Below are 19,312 nucleotides of genomic sequence, written 5' to 3' on the forward strand. Positions count from 1 at the left end.
GATGATTCGCGTCGGCCCTGCATGATATATAACAGGACTGATATGCTATCAGCCCTCTGGCTACTACGATTACTTTCACTTATTTTTCCCTCTGCCCAGATAGAGGATAGTCCTTGCATGGACATGCTAGTCTATCGCTATAAGCTCGGATGGGTCTGCAATTTTTTTCCCCGCGCTCAGGTGCGATCGTGTACTATCAGCCATCTGGGCTTCCATGAATAAAGGTCACTTATTCTTCTTCCTTTGCGTCCAGATGATGACCAAGTATTCCGTGGGCGAGTATAATGTTTCGTCTATCAGCCGTCTGAGCTTAGACACGTACTACTACCTGGCACAACAGTAACATATTATTACCCGAAGTGACGGAAAAACTTTCAAAGTGATCACCTGCTTACCCTAGGAGCGACTGATACCAACGGGTGTATGTATGCGTGCATGTCTGTATCTCGTTCAGCGCTTTACTCTGACGGTCGTGCTCAGCAGGATGAACATTGAGCAGAGCATTAAATTTACAAGGACCCTGATACACATCTGACTCATATTTTGCAGTCGCATTGCTAAACGCTGCCGCAGTACGACTGTGACGTGGAATCAGTTTTCTGGGTGACTTATACTGATTCTCGTATGTTAGTATTGGCATCAGGACTGGATTGATTGCCAGACGTTCCGAATAATTTCAGCTTGCCACTGCATATGAGACATAGAACCATGATGCTGGTCGTGAGAGACGGCTGATTAGCACAGCACCAACTTGTTGGCCTCGAAAACATACACATAATATGGTATTCCAATGTAGCGTATCTAGAACATTTTGCAGTCAGCACAACTTGCCAACCATGCTATAGCATGAGATACGTACAATGAGATACAGCACAGACATGAAAGACCAGCGTAGCCTCTGCCCCAAATTCATAGTATTCTATTGCTTTTCTTCTGATATAGGACTCTGTCACTCACCCAGTCTATAACACCATCTTAGCGAGTTGGCTGCTCTAGCGATAATATCGACCTACCTCTTGTCCGAATGTCAGCACTGGAAATACCATGAGGGTATCAGCGGTTTTCGAACACCGTTGTACTCACCCCAATCGTATACCACAATGATGCCGGCGGTAACTGTGAAATCGCAAGTTAATGTTAGATCGAGACATCTCGATTCGACGAACCTATCCAATAGCTGAAAAAAAAGGAATTGATTATTGGCCACCACCTCGGGTCATTGAAGACTAGTACCATATTAAACATTGAGGGATGGATGTGAGTGAGTGGGAGATGTTGGGGTGCATTGCATCTTCCGCATGCGGGAGTCGACCATTACTTTACACAGAACGGATGATGGATAACGAAAAAGTATACCTTTGCGAGAAACACAGCATAAACCGTAAACGTGGCGGGTATAGGTTATCCAAAACCAAAATCCATCCTGCATACTATTCCAATCCCAAAAGTTCAATCTTTAACTAAAGCTTCAATATTAATCGCCATTCCGACCGTACCACTCCTAACACCGCTCAGCTGTTCACCTGTCCAGGATCTCGTGCCAACATCAAGCACACGTAGATTGGGGAGTGTGAGTACATTAAGAAAAGTAACCGAGGGGTCTCGTAAAGCCTGCCTTGAACAGATACGAAACCAACCTTGGCTAGCTTTGATGGACAAGGATTGGATGTTAGTGCGAGTGGATGGTTCTAGGCGACATGCAAAGCCGAAGAGTGATATTTGTTAATGAGGAGAGGTCGGGAGATAGACGGAGCAAGCGCATTGCAGCGCCTTGCTCGTATGAGTCGAGTGTCAGATTTGACAGGAGGGCCCATATGGGGTTAAGAACAGGTAAGAAGTCGAAGTCGAAATCGGCCATTCCTTTGAACTCAAGAGTGCGTAAAGTGGAGAGTTTAGAGATGGGGCAGAGTGCACCTGCGAATACCAGGAATGACCGGCATATCAACTCGAAGCTCCTAAAGTACCGGAAGGTCATTTAGCACGATTTCGTATTCGACAAAGTTGCCAAACATGATATCGAGAGAGGAAATTTGATCGGTGTAAGGCTAAAGAAGGGATCGTAAGGAGGAGCAGCTGTATTTGAAGCATGCGATTTTTAGGGAGAGGCAATGTCCTTGTGTGCGCTTCAGCCATGAGTCATAGCAGTAGACCGACTGTTGTATGTTTGTCTCGTCGAGTCTTATTGATCATTTGCACCACAACGAGGGAATATCCTCAGAAATCTCTCTCCATCGACGGCATATTCTGGTAAGCAGCATAGGAGATGATTGTGGTTCGGGCGTCAAGTGGCCGGTGTAGGGGGGAGAGAGGAAGAAAATATTGCATAGGACCTCAGTTGGCAAGCTAGATGCGAGACTATTCATGATGGGGACATATGCTGGCGAAGGTCCTTGATAGGAACCAAAATTAGTTTATAACAAGAAAAGGGGCTCAAGCGCAAAGGTTCACCCGATGACTGATCGGCTCTGTGTCACATGGGAACACCCCTTTCATTCCAAAGTCTTTCCTGATAGACAAACGTTGTGAGCACAAGCGTCAAACAACTATCGACCTCGGTCAGATTAAGATGTCGCCATAAAACGAGTATGACTCGAGTGTAGATCGTTGTGAGCACAGGCGTCAAACGGCTAATGACTGAAGATGTCGCCATAAACGAGACTGACAGTCACTGACTCGAGTGAATAAACAACTACACGTGAAGTTCACGTGATATGGTCCGTGCACGCTTACGTGATCCGTTGATTTGTGAGTGTTCCCGCTGGTTCTGTTGTTGTTTGATTCATTTTGCAATTTCTATTTCCTGATCGAATTGTTCTGTTTACCGGAGCTGCAGACTCGTTGTTTGCTCGTTCTATGGCTGCCGTTGACATCGTCCTTCGCCGTTCAACCCGAATAGCACAACACCCTCATCACCATCACCACACGACCAAACGACGTCCTTTGAATAACCCTGAAATAATAGAAGAAGAAGAAGAAGAAGAAGATAATTCTACCAGCGAGAATGACGAGCTCACCCCACGTGCACTCAGAGCACTCAAACGTCAGCGTTTAGCGCTTGACTCGGACAGTCTTCTACTCCCTCATATAGAGGCACATCATCGGAGAAAGAGACGTAAAGAGAATGATAATACGAGTATTGGGCATGGTAACGTCGGGGAGGTGCGTCGACGCATGCGCCAAGTACGAACCAGAACCCGTGCTCAAAACGTGCCCAAGCCACGCCACATTCCACCTCTTGCACCCACAATCGTCGATCTACCTCTACAACCAGTTACAACTCAAGAATCACTTCGTAACGTACTCACCGATCAACCCAGTATTTTAGCGCCCAAGGATGACGAATCCAAGTCGACCACGGAACCAAAGTTGATGACGGAGTCGACGGAGCCAGAGCCATCGACGGAGCCCAAACCAGTAGAGAGCAAGTTGTCGACGCCACTCGACCTTGACTCTTTAATTCCATTAGATCCTTTACCCGAATTCCCCCCACATGACCCACCTTATACCAACTCTCCAGACTTTCAGTCAAACGCCACATTTCCCACTGGTACAGATATGAACCCCTTCTCTTCAAATGCCATCCCCTTCGGATCATCCCAACCCGGTCCTTTCGGGTCAAATCCATTCCCCTCAAATCCTACCTCCTTCCCCCCTGGCTTCTCTCACGAGTTCATCCCCCAACCTAGCTTTTCTCCCTCCCAAGACAATACCTTTTCAAATACATTCCCTAACCAAGAGTATACCAATGGATACAACCAATCCAACGGATACCCCCAACAAGGTATGCTCTCTTCTTCATTAATACCACCATCTAACACAACACCAGCCACCTTCTCCCAACCAAACTCGTTCGACTATACACCCGCTCCGCACCGTGATCGAGAAGTCAACATCTGGAAGTTAGCATGTCAGGAACGAGTAGAATTCCTGTCAGTCTCCTAATTTTATTTTTGTTACATACCGCTCACACCTTGTAGACTCCGCCGCTATGGCATAGACACTATTAAAGCCCTCGTCGCATCCGAAGCACGCACCCGTTTCCCCTCTCCCAACACACACCCCTCCAACACCCGTTTCCGTCTCTACACACCCGCTTCTTACCTCGAACGTGCAAGTTATACCTACAAGTCCGCAGAACTCGAAGCTGTCGATTTTGATATGGACGACGAAGAGGATGAAGATGAGGACTTGGATGAATGTGACCTTAGCGCCGACTATGATGACGATTATGATGATGACGAAGAAGATGCGGAGGGCGAGGACAGCTTGTTTTTGATGGATGTTGAAGGTGCTAAGGGGATTGCGACACCTTGTGTCCCAGCGATTGTGACCCCTACGGTTCCGACAGTTCCATCGATTTTGCCGCCGGTAGCGTCAGTAGCGCCGACACCGCAGAAACAGGCCACGTCACCTCCGAGATCTACTTCCCCACCTCCGCTTGGTGGGCGGTCTTTATTGGATACAATGCCGACTCCACGCCCTTTATGTGCGTCCCCATCGTGTTCCCCTCCACGTCGAACCCCATCTCCTCCTTCAACGGCCCAGCGACTTCCTGCTCCCTCAACTCCTCCCACGACATCAACGCCTACACAAACGCCTTCTTTAACGCCCGCGTCTAATCAAACACTCTCAACACCAACCTCCCCACCATTACATCCAACGTCCACCCCCCAAACACCACCGCCAATACACTCACCCCAAACGCCATCCTCGACACCGCCACAAATACACCCGCCTACCTTCCCACGCACTCCACCCCTTTCCTCTCTCCACGTTACCATCCTCTCCGAGCCTCCCCGCGCATTCATGGGGCGTGGCACTCCTCCTGATAGGAGACGGCTGAGCGAGTGGGGGAGGTGGGGGTGTGTGCAGGTGTATGGAAAGGGTGGAGAGAGGAGACGGTTGAGTTTAGGACATGGGGAAAATCATATGCATCTGCATCATGGGCAGCCTATGCATGTGGAGAGAGCTTGGGTACGGGTATGGAGCAGCTGCGTAAAGAGGATATAGCGAGGCACGAGAACCCACCACCCCTACAACTCACCGAGCACCAACCCCCGCACGCACCGCAACAACACGAAGAACCGCATCCGCATCCCAACCCCCACGAAGACCCACCTCATACACACACTCACGCCCACTCTGTACCAGGCGAATGGACAAGTTTCCTATTCGCGATGCTTGAAGGGGATGGGACGGGAGGCACCGGGTGGTATGAACTTGGAGCGCAAGGTGCGCAGGGGGGCAGTGAGGGCATGGGTGGTGATGGTGTACCGCAGAGTATGAATATGAGCATTCTGGGAGGGGCGCAGGGTATGGTAGGGGCACAGGATGGGGTTGGGATCGGGGCACAGAATCATGGTATGGGAGGTGCAGGCATGGGCATGAGCATGGGTGCGGGTGGGCAAGGAATGGGCCTGGGTGCTTCGCAACCTGTTTCCATTGGAGAAGCGGACAGTACGCTGAGGTTTGCGCTTGGGTAAATTGCGCTGGTCGTCGTTCGCTGGATTGGAGCTCTCACGCGGCCGCCTCTTTTATCATTTCCCTTGTTGTACTTGCATTCACCTCTTCGTCTTATTCACCTCATCACATTCACCTCATTGCCACACCTGGTCACTCTATCACACACCACCGCACCCCGCACCGCGTCACCTGCCCCAAAACCTACCATCCCCCCATACCCACGACTCAACTCAATATCAATGTAGCGATAATTTCTCCTGATCCGTATCAGGATTATAGGATTTTTGGTTATACCAGCGAGCCTGTGTGCTCGTTTGAAGCTCATCAGAAGCTTCGAGCTCGTGCGCCATATACGTGCGCATGACTAGCCATCGCCGGACCGGGCGCGTTAGGCCCGTCTCACCTCAACCGCTGTATCAGATTGATCGATTATTCCCACATGGGCTTTGTACCTCGTTGTGCCCCTGCCCTCGTTGTACGCTACCACCTCGTTGTTGTATGCTGCTACCTCGATGTACGCTGCCACCTCGCTGTTGTACGTCTTCCACATGGTGCCAACATCCTCCCATATGCACTGTTAAACATGCATATCCATTTACCGACATCCTTGTACCCACCCGCTTGCATATACGCACAACACGATCGTCATTTGCACATATATCGCCACAGCCACGGTCGTCATCTACGCATAACTCGCATTCGCCAACGTTGTTTTAACCCGCGTTGGTAATATGAGCGCCACCCCGCATGTTAGATACAACTCCACTCAAATTCGCATGTTACTACGTCCACGTCACTAGACTCGGGACCTTCCCGTCTATGAGACAAGCCACATCCGCGTCCATCTTGTTATCGACAAACTCTTGTCATTGTTTTCATTCAAATTTTGGATCGTGGAGAGTTCATAATGGTATATATATATTATGTCGTGACTGGTCGTTTTTATTTCATGAGTGTGTTGTACGTGCAATTTTACGGATTTTTTTTTGACTGTGCTGTGTTCGATGTGTGGCACATCCTGGTTTTGACTTGCGCTCGGAACGACAACAAGGCAAACTTGGCAGTAAGTTTCACTGATTACGTCTTCCGTGTGGGGAGGTCGATCATTGCTTCGCACAGGACGGATCATGGATAACGGGAAATTATCCCTTCACGGCAAACACAGTACGTAATAACGAGTCACACAGGTCATTCAAAGACACAAAGTATCCTGCTCATAGTGGTCAACCTGACCAGAACCTCCAGATTCCAATAGCCCATCCGACCGTACCACTCCCAACATCTTTCAACTCTTCACCAGTCCAAAATTTCCAGCCAACATTAAGCAGACGTAAATTAGGGAGAGTGAGTGCATTGAGCAAGCACATTACAATGTGTTGCTGGCCTCTTTCGATTGTCAGATTTGACAGGCGGACCCATACGGGGTTGAGGACAGAAGTATGCGGTCGGAGGCAACACAATTTATTCCTTTGAGCTCGAGGGGTGCGTAGAGTGAAGAGCTGGGAGATGATGCATCTGATGGGTGAGATAGATTGTAGTGTATAGTGCTCCGATTCTCCCATAAAAGGAATATACTCATAGATTGGGCCAATTCGAAGCTCCAGGGCTGCCGGGAGGTTGTTTAACAATGTGTCCAGTGCGACAGGACGACACAATATGACATTGAGAGAGGAGATTTGATAGATGTAAGGCTGTAAGTTAGAGTGATGGACTCTTGTTCGCGCCGCATGGTAACTTCCAGGGAAAGGGGATATCCTCGCGTGCGCTTGAGCCATGAATCATAACAGAAGAACCACCGCTACTGCAAGTTTTTCCAGTCGAATTCTGCACCACAACGAGGGCATATCCACGGAAACCTCCCTCAATCGACGGCACACTCTGGTGAGCAGAACAGGAGGTGAATTTGATTTGAGCAACGTGCAGGCGGTTTCGGGGAGTGTGTAAATAAAAATAGGCACAGGACTTCGGTTGGCAAGCAAGATACGAGACTACTAGTCTCACTGTCGTGGAAGTCGTGTGGAAGGAAAACCAGGGCCTCATCAGCATCCGGTCTGTGGCTGTGCCATGAAAACTTGAATGCATCCGTGGTGCCGTGCTTTCTTTCATGTAGTGAAATTATTCGCTGTGCATTGGTGAGTTATCTGGCCAATATTCAAGCTATGCGCCTAATGCACTGATGTACCCCATCATAGATTTGGCAAACAAAATAGTACAGTCAAATCCTCTACCTAGCATTATCGAACTTGGTGCTCAAAAGGTTCATTGAGGTACTGACTAATTCGCGGCTGGCCGCTGCATACTGTCTCTTATACAGAGTGCTTGCATATCCTCAGAGATTTTACGACCTTGTTCGAAGCCAACTCGATTGTCGTCAGTGCACGTCGTCCCAATACAGTTCTTCACACATTTAGGTATAATTAATGGACCAGCCAAACGACCTTGAAATCGTCATTACACTTCCGATCAAAGCGGATACACGGCTCCAAGTACCAAATAGTCTTCCGCACGATATCCACGGGAGGCACATACTTTATCTCATGTGTGAGACAATGCGAAGGTACTTTTGTAACGAAGCGGGGTGACGAAATGCAACTCGGAAATGGCAGCTTGTAAGTAACATTGACTCACAACCGGGGTACATTTAGATGTCCTATAGCTCACCCACTGAGGCAATTGACCAAGCAACGTCGTCATCATGTCCATTTGCGTTTGTGTAGGTCGTGCTTGGAAGCTGACGGGATCATCTGAACAAACGGAGATGACCACCACCATCTCTTCTGCATCGTACTTGACTTCAAATTCATTATCGGCATCTCGGAACACCGAGGTTTCGTCTCCATCATCGTGGCTTGTATAGCCCTCATCTTCATCCTCCTTTGCATCTTCATGATGGTCATTGGTGATGGCCTCGTGTTCGCAAGTTTTGCTGTCGTCGTCTTTTTCGTCTTCGTAGTGATTTGCATCGCCTTGATCTTCATTAGTCTTTGAGTCGTCTTTTTCGTCTTCAAAGCGAGCTGGATCGCCCTCGCCTTCGTCAGTCTTTAGGTCATCCTCCTTTCGTCTTCATAGTAAGTTGATTATTCTTCATCAGTCTTTGCATCGTGGTCTTTTTCATCTTTGTAGTGAGTTATATCGCCTTCTTCATCAGTCTTTGGATCATCATCTTCGTCTTCATGGTTACTCAATTCTTCTTCATCACTCTTCGTCTTATCCTCCTTTGTGTCTTCGTGGTTGATTGGACCGTCCACATCTTCGTCAGTCTTTTGTATCGTCTTCCTTTTCATCAGCAAACCCTTCTCCCTCCCCCTCCGAGTCTTCATCCCCAAAATCCTCAGGCTCCAATACCGGGTCGACACAGCCCTTGTGACCCAGCTGACGGAGGCGCAACTCCTTCAAAAGTCAATTACGAGTCAACGACGCGCACGTGGGATCACAAAAATCGGCGGGATCGATGAACTTCTTGATCTCGTTCTCGAAGGTGAGAATGAAATCTTGGATGATGCGATAACCGTAATATTGTTCGCGATTTAAAATGGTGTTGTAGGTTCGAACCTGGAACTTGAGGCTCTGGACAGATTCTTTGAATAAGACCGACAATTGTTCGAATGTCAACTTGTGGCTCTCGTGGTCGATGCTAGATCGGGATTCGGGATGTACGGAAGCTTTGAAATCACGATCGTTTCGTCAAAGGCGAGTGCTGTGCAGTAATACTTCCGGGGACTCAGAACGGTTGTTTTCCTCGGTGGCGTGCACACCAGCCGCCCAGCGCAGTACATCACGACCTACGGGAACGTCCTGAATGAACTTCTATGGTTCGCAAAGGTGCAACCAAGAATCTAAGTTCATCACGAGCTCTTCTGCAGAAATTTAGAGATTTGGCTCGTTGGGTCCGCTAATTTTCATTACCTCGTTATATTTGATAGTAGCTGTCATAATCCTGAATTTTCAAATATCACGCTGATCTTCAAATCGATTCTGGCATAAATCTGATTTGTGCGAGGATACGAGACTATCCAATGTACATATAATGGTGATACAAAAGACGGACGGGAAGTGTTGCACGCAAGGAGCTGAATGAGAAGTAGAAACCACGAAAGACAAAGGAAGGCGGGATGTCACGTATCATGCAACCGAAGAAAAACTTTCAAGTCTACGTGAGACGTGATTCATGTACCAATGTTCTACTAAGCTAGTCATAAGAATTGCGTAGTGCATAAAAGAAGTGAAATTAATCTCACTTCTGGAAGCCATGCACTAAGTGCTAGGCTCTACGAGGACCTCTTGGGAAGAAGCTTGACGATTCGGTCCCGCTTGACAGCATGTCCATCCTTGCCAAAATAGCGGACGGTATCAAAATGCCAGTGAAGTGATCCGATCATCCAGTTCTGCAGCCCTTCGACGTAGATAGCCACCTGCCTGTCAACCTCTTCTCCCCACGAAGGGAGGATAGAACGGTTTGATTCAAAGCGCCGGATGGCATCTTTGCACATCTGGCCAGCATAGTCCATGGCGCTTTGCAGGTCTAGTCCTCGATCGTGCATGAGCACAGCAACTATGTTTTCCCAGTGTTCGTCACCACGAGATTGCTCCTTGTTGTATGACAAAATATCCTGTCGGCAGTAATGTCAGTGGCACCCCAGCGTTCAATGACAGAACAGAATTACGTCAGCCCAAGCAACATGATCGTTGGTCGCGTCCTCCAAGGCCTTGACAACTGGATGCGACACGACTTCGTCGGGAAGGTCAATACCAGCTACGAATTCGATGAGGGCAAAGCAGGGCTTAACCCCGACTAGATCTCGCCTCAGGGTGGTGTAAGATTCCAGATGATACATATTTCCTTTGGCACGGTCGTCCACCTGCTTAGCCACAGCGGCCAGGAACAATTCGGTTCTGTGGACTAAACCGCTCTGTGCAGCCGGGGCCGGCAGTTTTCCTGAAGCGGCTGAAAAACCTAGCGGAATAACGACTTTTAGAAAGAGTGTATGCGATGGAAAAAATAGTTGTACGATTTGCACATCTTTGCACCAAGCTGTTCCGTGTCAAAATTGATGGGATCGCGCAATGCAGAAATACAGGATTCAAGTGCTCCCCGTCCATCGATGACACCACACTCCATCCGGTCATCCATGATGAATGCCCAGTTGATGGATTCAACGCAGACTTGCAGATGGAAAGCATCTGCACCAGGATAACAGACGGCGACTAATGTGCCTGTGTCCATATCAAGATACCCCCTGATCTCAGGCTCTACAAGCTGCGCCACGTCAGGAAGCCATTGATCAGATGCGCGGGATATCGCATAACAGTGAGGGTTCTTTCGCAAGGGATAGTTGCAATCATTCATGAGGTCAGGTAAAATGAATTGTGAGGGCTCGGAGTCAGGAGTGGTCGTGTGGGTGACAGTGGGAAACATAATAGCCTGAGGGGTCGTCGGATTCATATTGTGACCGTTGAAAAGAAGAAAATGTAAGCGCAAGATCGTCAGTCTTTATAGCGAATTTTTAGTGCCAGTGGATGTCTGTCTCGCTCGGATCCGTGTTATGGGAGAAAATATCGAAGCGATCTGAGTCCTAGGGTGCGTTACGTTGATGCATGACCTTTATTTCCGTCACTAAAAGCAATATAAAAGCATGGTGAGCCCCACCGTGGGGCTCACCATGCTTTTATATTGCTTTTAGTGACGGAAATAAAGGTCATGTTATACACATATTAATGGTATGTAACTTTCTCACCAGTCCTCTGATGCGGCCGCCAGGTAACATAGCCTGGGCCTCCCCCCAGGCTGACCCTAGGAGAAGGAAGACGGTCGTGTCCATTTCAACGGGACCTGTCAGGACTATGGATAATCAATGTTCAGTGGTTACTGTTTGATTTTCCACTCACTTGTGACCCCCATATACCAGGCACTGTTATCAGTTTTGTTGGTCTGACTCCGTCAGAGCAATGGAACTCGTGAGCAAGCGAGCTTTAACCAGCTCGGCTCCACACAGTTCGAACCGAATTAATTCCGGTGTGACTCACACCCCAGTGGTTCAATTCATCAAAGCTTAACGAAACTGGTAACTGTAAAGCACCTCAATAATCTGGTGAAGTTCGGGAACCAACGAGCTCTATAGAATTACATATTAGTCTGGACAGGTAGGATGTCATCGTCAATATTACAACTGATTGCAAAATTATCATGTTCGCCCTCACCAATCCCAAAAACAATATAATCCAAGTCAGAAACTTGAGAATCCACATTCGTTACGAAGGCGGCTCTTCTCCTGGAATCCCACCCCCAACGAGGGGAGCACGGTACCGAATTGGGTTATCAGGATGGATGGGTTGCCGAGGAATTGCACAGGACAAGCCTGAGATTAGTATCTCCTGTAGTGCCTAAATGGTGCAGGTTGTCCTGTAGAAATTCTGATGTTTATAAAGTGGCAACGATCATTTGACCTACCATCTAAAATACTTCGATCGCCGAGACCTTCAGCTTGGTAAGTGTTGCGAGCTTTAAGTACTCATCTCGGGCATCACTTGATCTTCCCCTTCATTTCCATTGCCCTCGACATATCAAGATAGTAACAAAAAATCAAGCACTGGTTCACCCGCGTGTGAAATCCTAGTCACTGCTTTTTTGACAGGCAATAGGGACGTTGGAGTGGTGCCGGCCTCGGATGCTCCCTAGCTACTACATCCGTGTGTCATGCTAGCTGCTGACAAACCGGCAAACCCCGTGCCCCATTCCAACGTCTGCAACATCGACAAACTCAGATTCGGCGAGCTGCGAGTGGAGATCAAGTCAACTGTGCAATAATTAAGTGCGAAATGGAGGCGCAGATGGCGAAATTGTTTCAAGTTGTAGACATCTACGATGGGACCCTGAGTGCTATGGGCTGGGGAATGGAAGAATGGTACGTAGAATCCTGACGGCCTCAAGTGTGGCGCTTCCGGGTCGAAGAGCAAGATACCTGGAACTCCTTGCGGAACACTATGCCACCACGTCTGCTAGCACTGAACGTACGCTATTACCACTTTTTCCTGATAGATGCATCTGGCAGCCTACCGAGTCAACTGATGCACCCCACGAGCCAGATGCATATCCATTTCGCCGTGTACTAGAAGGTCCCTCTCCAAGTTTAGAATGCATCCGCAATGTTATTTTTGAATCTGCGTCCCAGACCTGATAAGCGAGTATCTGATAGCAACCCTCATTAACCTTCAATATAATCACGATGTTATAAAATCACCGGTGAATCTTGAATGTGTAGTGCCCTGTTAACATTCCAAAGTAGATAACAAGGTGGGAAACACAAGTCCTTGCATGCATCAATTACATGAGTGGCAAAGACCTCAACCACCGCTTGGTAAGGGTCATTCTTGAGTTGAAGTTCACCGCCCTCGTGCCTCCTCGCGCATACCTATTCTGAGCACGTTCGCACCACTGTGAGTAATCGGTTGACAGATGCATGTGGCAGTCTGAGCTACTGACATGCCAGGCCTTGAGTCAGGCTCATGGACCTTACCCCACGAAGGCGTTGAGAAGTGTCACGGTCCCATGCATCTTACTCGTAAGGTTGATGTCCTACTGCATACTGATGGGACGGCCGCCAGTACTTGGAAGAGGTTAATGTTCTCGATTCCGTAATAGAGGGTTACGAACCTCTTATCATACATGATCAAGAATCTGACGAGATGACATCGATATCTAATCGGCGGATCTGATAGTTCCTCGAGCAACGTTTCGACTCGATAACGTCGCACGATCTACAGGCCTAAGGCTTGATTAAAGGAAGATGCGGTAGCACCTAGACATATTGAGCGATCCCGTAAAATATCTAATACGAACCTCCATCCTGCCCCACTCCAACACCCTGAACAAAGTCATATCACTGGCTCTCGCAAGACCAACTCCAACTACATCCGCCCACTAAGCAACACCTTCCTCAGCCTGCATTTGCGCATTGGACCAGTCCTGAACAGTATAAGTACACGAGTCACGACATCAGGTTGTGGAGAAATGCTTAAATAAGCAATACGTTCATATGCCAGTTGAGGGACAAATTGGAGGGTGATGTATTCGTGCTTGAGGATAGATGATAGCTACTGAGTAGCTACCACAGCAGCAATCACTTGTAGTATGATATTCCGAGACACATTTGTGTACGCACATGATATCAATATGTTCTGGCCAAGTTCTAGCTTCGGTGTGAAATCCCAGAGCCTTGAGTGCATTTCCGAATCGTCTAGGCGCAAATTGCCAATGCATCGATTTTCAGATGTGTGTGTATGTGCTGGCCAGGATTTATTTGTGGTCAATTAAGATATATATTTCTTTAAGCAGACAAATCGCAGGGCCCACGAGCAGCACACGTATATGTTAACGACGTCGACAGCCGCACAAAACAAGTCGTGACCACGGAGTGAAAGCCGTCGACGGAGCCAGGTCAAGTCATTCACGCTACTCGACTTTGACTCTTCGCTTCAATCCCATTAGATCATTTACCCGAATTCCCTCCAAATCCCACCTCCTTTTCTACATACTTCTCTCACGAATTCATCCCCAATCGGGCTTTTCTCCCTCCAAAGACGACAAATACAGCGTATACCTTAACAAATACAACCAATCCAACAGATACCCATAACAAGGCGTGTTCTCTGAGCTCTCCTTCAATAATACCACCATCTAACACAACCCCAGCCACCTTCTCCCAACCAAACTCGTTCGACTACACACCCACTCCACACCAGGATCTGGAAGTTAACCAGTCAACAACGAGTAGAAATTCTGTCAGTCTCCTAATTTTATTTATGTTACATACCGCTCATGCCTTGTAGACTCCGCCGCTATGACATTGGAACGGGCACGGACTGCAAGGGAAACCCAGGCCAAACCTCTATGGCGGGAAGAGGCGGCTCTATCTATCGAGGACCGACTACGACACGCCGCAGGACTACCGACTACGAGCCAGGACCCTTGGCACTCCCGACCTGATCTGTCCTGCCAGAGTCATAGCAGAGGAACCACTGCAAGTTTTTCCATGTTATAGATAATTTGTACCGCAGACGGTTTCGGGGAGAGCGTAAATAAAAATATGGCACAGGACTTCGGTTGGCAAGCAGGATACGAGACCACTAGTCTCACTGTCGTGCAAGTTTATGACGGTCGCATGGAAGGAAAACCAACCTGGGCCTCATCATGCCGGTCTGTGGCTGTGCTACGAACAGATTATGTAACTTGAATGCATCCGCGGTGCCCTCTGAGCTTTCTTACATCTAGTGAAATTATTCGCTGCGCATCGGTGAGTTATTTGGCCAATATTCAAGCCATGCGCCTAATGCACTGATCAGCTCCATCATAGATCTGGCAAATGAAATAGTACAGCACAGTCAAATCGTCTACAGGCTGGCATCGAACTTGGTGCTTAAATGTTCGTTGAGATACTGACTAATTCGCGACCATATACGGTCTCTGATACGGAGTGCTTGCATATCCTCAGAGAATATGTTCGAAGCCAATTCGATTATCGTCCGTGCATGTCGATGCTGCGTCCAATACACGTAGTGCTCATATCAAGATCAATCGTCCCAATTCAGTTCTTCACACATTTAGGTACATGGACGAGCCAAACGACTTTGAAATCGTCATTACACTTCCGATCGAAGCAGACACACGACTCCAATTACCAAGTAGCCTTCCGCACGATATCCAAGGGAGGCACATAATTTATTTCATGTATGGTTGGACAATGCGAAGGTACTTTTGTAACGAAGCGGGGTGACAAAATGCAACTCGGAAATGGCAGCTTGTAAGTAATTAAGGTTATGTTCCTGCACATTGACTCACAACCGGGGTACATTTAAATGTCCCTATAGCTCACCCACCACTGAGGCAATTGACCAAGCAACGTCGTCATCATGTCCATTTGCGCTTGCGTAGGTCGTGCTTGGAAGCTGACGAGATCGTCTGAACAAACGGAGATGGCCATCACCACCTCTGCATCGTACTTGACTTCAAATTCATTATCGGCATCTTTAAACACCATCTTCATCATCGTGGCTTGTATAGCCCTCATCTTCGTCCTCCTTTGCATCTTCATGATGGTCATTGGTGATGGCCTCGTGTTCGTCAGTCTTGTTATCATCGTCTTTTTCATCTTCGTAGTGACTTGCATTGCCCTGATCTTCATTAGTCTTTGAGTCGTCGTCTTTTTCGTCTTCAAAGCGAGCTGGATCGCCCTCGTCTTCGTCAGTCTTTAAGCCGTCCTCCTTTCGTCTTCATAATAAGTTGATTCTTCTTCATCAGTCATTGTATCATCGTCCTTTTTATCTTCGTAGTGAGTTGTATCGTCTTTCTCGTCAGTCTTTGGATCATCATTTTCGTCTTCATAGTGACTTGACTCTGGTTCATCAGTCTTCGTGTCATCCTCCTTTGCGTCTTCGTGCTCAGTTCGACCGCCCTCATCTTCATCAATCTTTGGATCGCCCTCCTTTTCATCAACCAACCCTTCTCCCTCCCCCTCCGAGTCTTCATCCGCTGAATCCTCAGCCTCTCAGACCGGGTCGACACGACACTTGTAATCCAACTGACGGAGGCGCACCTCCTACAAAAGCCAATTACGAGTCAACGACGCTCACGTGGGATCACAAAAATCGGTAGGATCGATGAACTTGTTGATCTCGCGTTCTCAAAGGTGAGAATAAAATCTTGGGTGATGCGATAACCGTGATGTTGTTGAAAATCGTTAATCATTTTATTAGTCGATCTGGAATTTCAAATAGCACGCCTGCCTTTGATTCGTACAAGGATATAGGACTCTTCTAGGTATACACAGTGGTGATACAAAAGACGGACGGGAAGTGTTACCCGCATGGAGCTGAACGCGAAGTTGAAACCACGAAGGCCAAAGCAAGGAAGGCGGGATGTCACATTATGCAACCGAAGCATAACATTCAGGTCTGTGTGAGACGTGAATCGTGTATTAATGTTCTACAAGCCAGCTGTAAGAATTGCGCAGTGCATGAAAGAAGTAAAACCGATCTCACCTCCAGAAGCCAAAGGCCTTTTGGGAAGCAGCCTGACGATTCGGTCCCGCTGGACAGTATGTAGATCATTGCCAACATAGCGGACACAACTCAAGTGCCAGTAAAGTGAGCCGACCATCCACCTCTTCAGCCCTTCGACGTAGATATCCACTACCCTGTCAACCTCTTCTCCCCATGAGGGGAGGGAGGCACGGTTTGATTCAAAGCGCTGGATGGCATCTTTGCACATCTGGCCAGCGCAGTCTATGGCGCTTTGCACGTCTAGTCCTCGAACGTGCATGAGCACGGCAACTAGGTTTTCCCAGGGTGCGCCACCGGTAGATTGCTCCTTGTTGTACGAGAAAATATCCTGTTGGGGGTAATGTCAGCGGCACCCCAGCGTTCAACGACAAAACAGAATTACATTGGCCCAACCAACATGATCGGTAGCCGCGCAATCTATGGCGTCGAAAACCGGATGCGCTACAACTTCGTCGGGAAGATCAATTCCAGACACGAATTCGATGAGGGCAAAGTAGGGCTTCATCCCTACTATACCTCGCCTCTGGACAATGTAAGATTCTAGATCATACGTAGTTCCATTGGCGCGGTCTTCCAGCTGCTTAGCCACAGCAGTGAAGTACAACTCCTTTCCGTGGATATACCGCTCTCTGCAGCCAGGGCCGGCATTCTCATTAAAGCGGTTGGCAAACCTAACCGCATAACGACTTTCAGAAAGAGTGTATGCGATGTAAAAAGAAAGTCGTACGATTTGCACATCTTTGCAGCAAGCAGATCCGTCTCAAAATTGATGGGATCGCGGAGTGCAGGAATACAGGATTCAAGCGCTTCCTGTGGAGTGACAACACCACACTCCATCGAGTCGTCTATAACGAATGCCCAGTTAATGGATTCAGCGCAGACTTGGAGATGGAAAACATCTGCGTCAGGATAGATCAGGGCAACAAATGTGCCTGTGTCCATCTCAATATACCCCCTGATCTCGGGCTCCACAAGTTTCGCTACATCAGCAAGCCATCGAGCAGATGCGCGGGTCACCGTATAACTGTGAGGGCTCTTTCGGAAGGGATACTGGAATTGATTGATGAGATCAGGTAAAATGAATTGTGAGGGCTCGGAGTCAGGAGTGGTCGTGTGGGAGTCAGTGGTCGTGTGGGAGTCAGGAGTGGTCGTGTGGGAGTCAGGAGTGGTCGTGTGGGTGACAGTGACAGTGAGAGACATAATAGGGGTTGTCGGATTCAGATTGTGAACGTTGAGATGAGGAACATATAGTTGCAAGATCGTCAGTCTTTATAATGAATTTTCTGTGCCAGCGGATGTCTGTCTCGCTCGGATTGGCAAAAGCGGATATTGAAGTTTTTTCAACCACCATTTCCCCACCTGTGACTCCCACTTAACAACAGTAATTACAGGCGATAACGCACGGGTATCGCACCTATAAGACAATGGCCCGGATTCTTATCATATAGGTGCGATACCCATGTGTTATTGCCTGTAATTACCGTCGCTAAGTGGGAGTCATAGGTGCGACTCCCATTAGGCAAGACCAATGTTATACGAGAAGGACAACTCGTCGGACGGACACGCAGGGTCGCCGAGTTCACGTCCAGCCCTGCTTCTTGATACGTGTGACTTGAAACGTTCGTGACCCATATGGCAAGTTTGCCAATCAGACAGGTGGACCAACCGCTTTGTGTCTTAGTTCAGGGCCAGGTTTTTAAAAGACGGCATGGGTCTAAACAGATAACGACTTCATAAGTCCCCAGTCGAGTAGTTCGAACAGACTGGGGGAAAGATGGAAAACGAGACGAATGAGTTTGGAGTTACCATATATAGTAAGTATGTTGAAGTTGGCGAGCGCAAGGTCCAAACGAAAGAAAAAGTGAAACTTCAAGCTACAGTGCGTTGTCGGTTGATGTCCAATACAGGTAGCATAACCAGAGTCTCTCAATAGGGGCCTGATGGACGAAGTGCGGATAAAACCTTGTTACCTTGTGAAGTAAGGTGTATAGGGGACCGTATTGGACAAAAACAAATGACTTCGAAAATGTATTACGGTTATGGCTGAGAATTCAACCCGTCAAAACCTGCAACTTGCCAAGTGGAAAGTATACGAAAATAGGGACAACGAGATCTAGATCCACCAATATCCTTGGAAAAAATGCAGTCGCATTGTGGATTGTAGATCGAAAGAATCTTGAGGAATCGAGCCGTTCAACGCTGACAATATCCTCGTAGTTTCTTTCTTCTACATGTGCTCAATCTGGTACAAGGATACAGTGCAATCTTATGCGATATTATGATTAACAGAATTTGACAATGTACAGTACGAGCTACAGGATGGTATGTGACGGGCGAACGGACATTGTGTGAGTACGAGAACCTGAAAATAGAAAGCAACAAAGCAGTAGTGCACATAAGTGTGAGTGAAGGTGAAGAAACCGTGACAATGCAATAATACTGCAAAGGACACAACAAGCGTTTGGAAGTCTCACATAGTTGGTTGTGCGGTCGTAGTCACGAGTGCTGCGGCTAGGCTGTGGGAAGCGACGCAATAACAGTCGCATTCGCCTGATAAAAAGAGTCAGTAGCAATCCGAGATAATAACTCACGGCCTTGACGAGTTGGGAACGGTCAAACGATGTCAGAAGCTTCTCCACGAAGAAGACATTGCTGTTCTGATCTGGAAATATATCATCTGCGTCCGGAGAGTCGCCTTCTCGAGAAGTGCTGTAATGGAAAGCTCCAGCAGTAGAGGTGGCAGGTACTGAATCGAATCAATTAGTGTTGTTGGCAGGACTGGTTGTGCCTGGTC

The 19,312-nt window shown here is 48.0% G+C and overlaps 4 protein-coding genes across 4 annotated transcripts; 1 reads left to right on the plus strand and 3 right to left on the minus strand.

The window, feature by feature from the left end:
• Window positions 1–1,566: 1,566 nt before the first annotated feature.
• DFJ58DRAFT_402069 (uncharacterized protein) lies at window positions 1,567–2,080 on the minus strand. Its single transcript, XM_041380221.1, has one exon. The coding sequence runs from the start codon at window positions 1,973–1,975 to the stop codon at window positions 1,670–1,672; it is 306 nt and encodes a 101-aa protein (XP_041243454.1). The 5' UTR covers window positions 1,976–2,080; the 3' UTR covers window positions 1,567–1,669.
• Window positions 2,081–2,782: 702 nt separating this feature from the next.
• Window positions 2,783–5,089, plus strand: DFJ58DRAFT_402085 (uncharacterized protein). The gene is made up of 3 exons (XM_041380222.1): window positions 2,783–3,781; window positions 3,827–3,929; window positions 3,978–5,089. The coding sequence occupies exons 1-3, from the start codon at window positions 2,854–2,856 to the stop codon at window positions 5,008–5,010; spliced, it is 2,064 nt and encodes a 687-aa protein (XP_041243455.1). The 5' UTR covers window positions 2,783–2,853; the 3' UTR covers window positions 5,011–5,089.
• A 4,642-nt stretch (window positions 5,090–9,731) lies between these two features.
• DFJ58DRAFT_790515 (isoprenoid synthase domain-containing protein) lies at window positions 9,732–10,355 on the minus strand (the record flags this gene model as incomplete). The annotated part of the gene is made up of 2 exons (XM_041390272.1): window positions 9,732–10,073; window positions 10,128–10,355. Coding segments are annotated over 2 exons (570 nt in total), but the record flags the coding sequence as incomplete, so codon positions are not given.
• Window positions 10,356–16,212: 5,857 nt separating this feature from the next.
• DFJ58DRAFT_884487 (isoprenoid synthase domain-containing protein) lies at window positions 16,213–17,721 on the minus strand (the record flags this gene model as incomplete). Its single annotated transcript, XM_041394611.1, has 4 exons — window positions 16,213–16,441; window positions 16,498–16,846; window positions 16,901–17,189; window positions 17,246–17,721. The coding sequence occupies 4 exons, from the start codon at window positions 17,716–17,718 to the stop codon at window positions 16,434–16,436; spliced, it is 1,119 nt and encodes a 372-aa protein (XP_041243457.1). The 3' UTR covers window positions 16,213–16,433.
• Between the last annotated feature and the right edge of the window lie 1,591 nt (window positions 17,722–19,312).

Source organism: Suillus subalutaceus, assembly GCF_016647625.1.
Source record: "Suillus subalutaceus strain FC151 chromosome Unknown DFJ58scaffold_59, whole genome shotgun sequence".
In the NCBI taxonomy this organism is placed as follows: Eukaryota; Fungi; Basidiomycota; class Agaricomycetes; order Boletales; family Suillaceae; genus Suillus; species Suillus subalutaceus.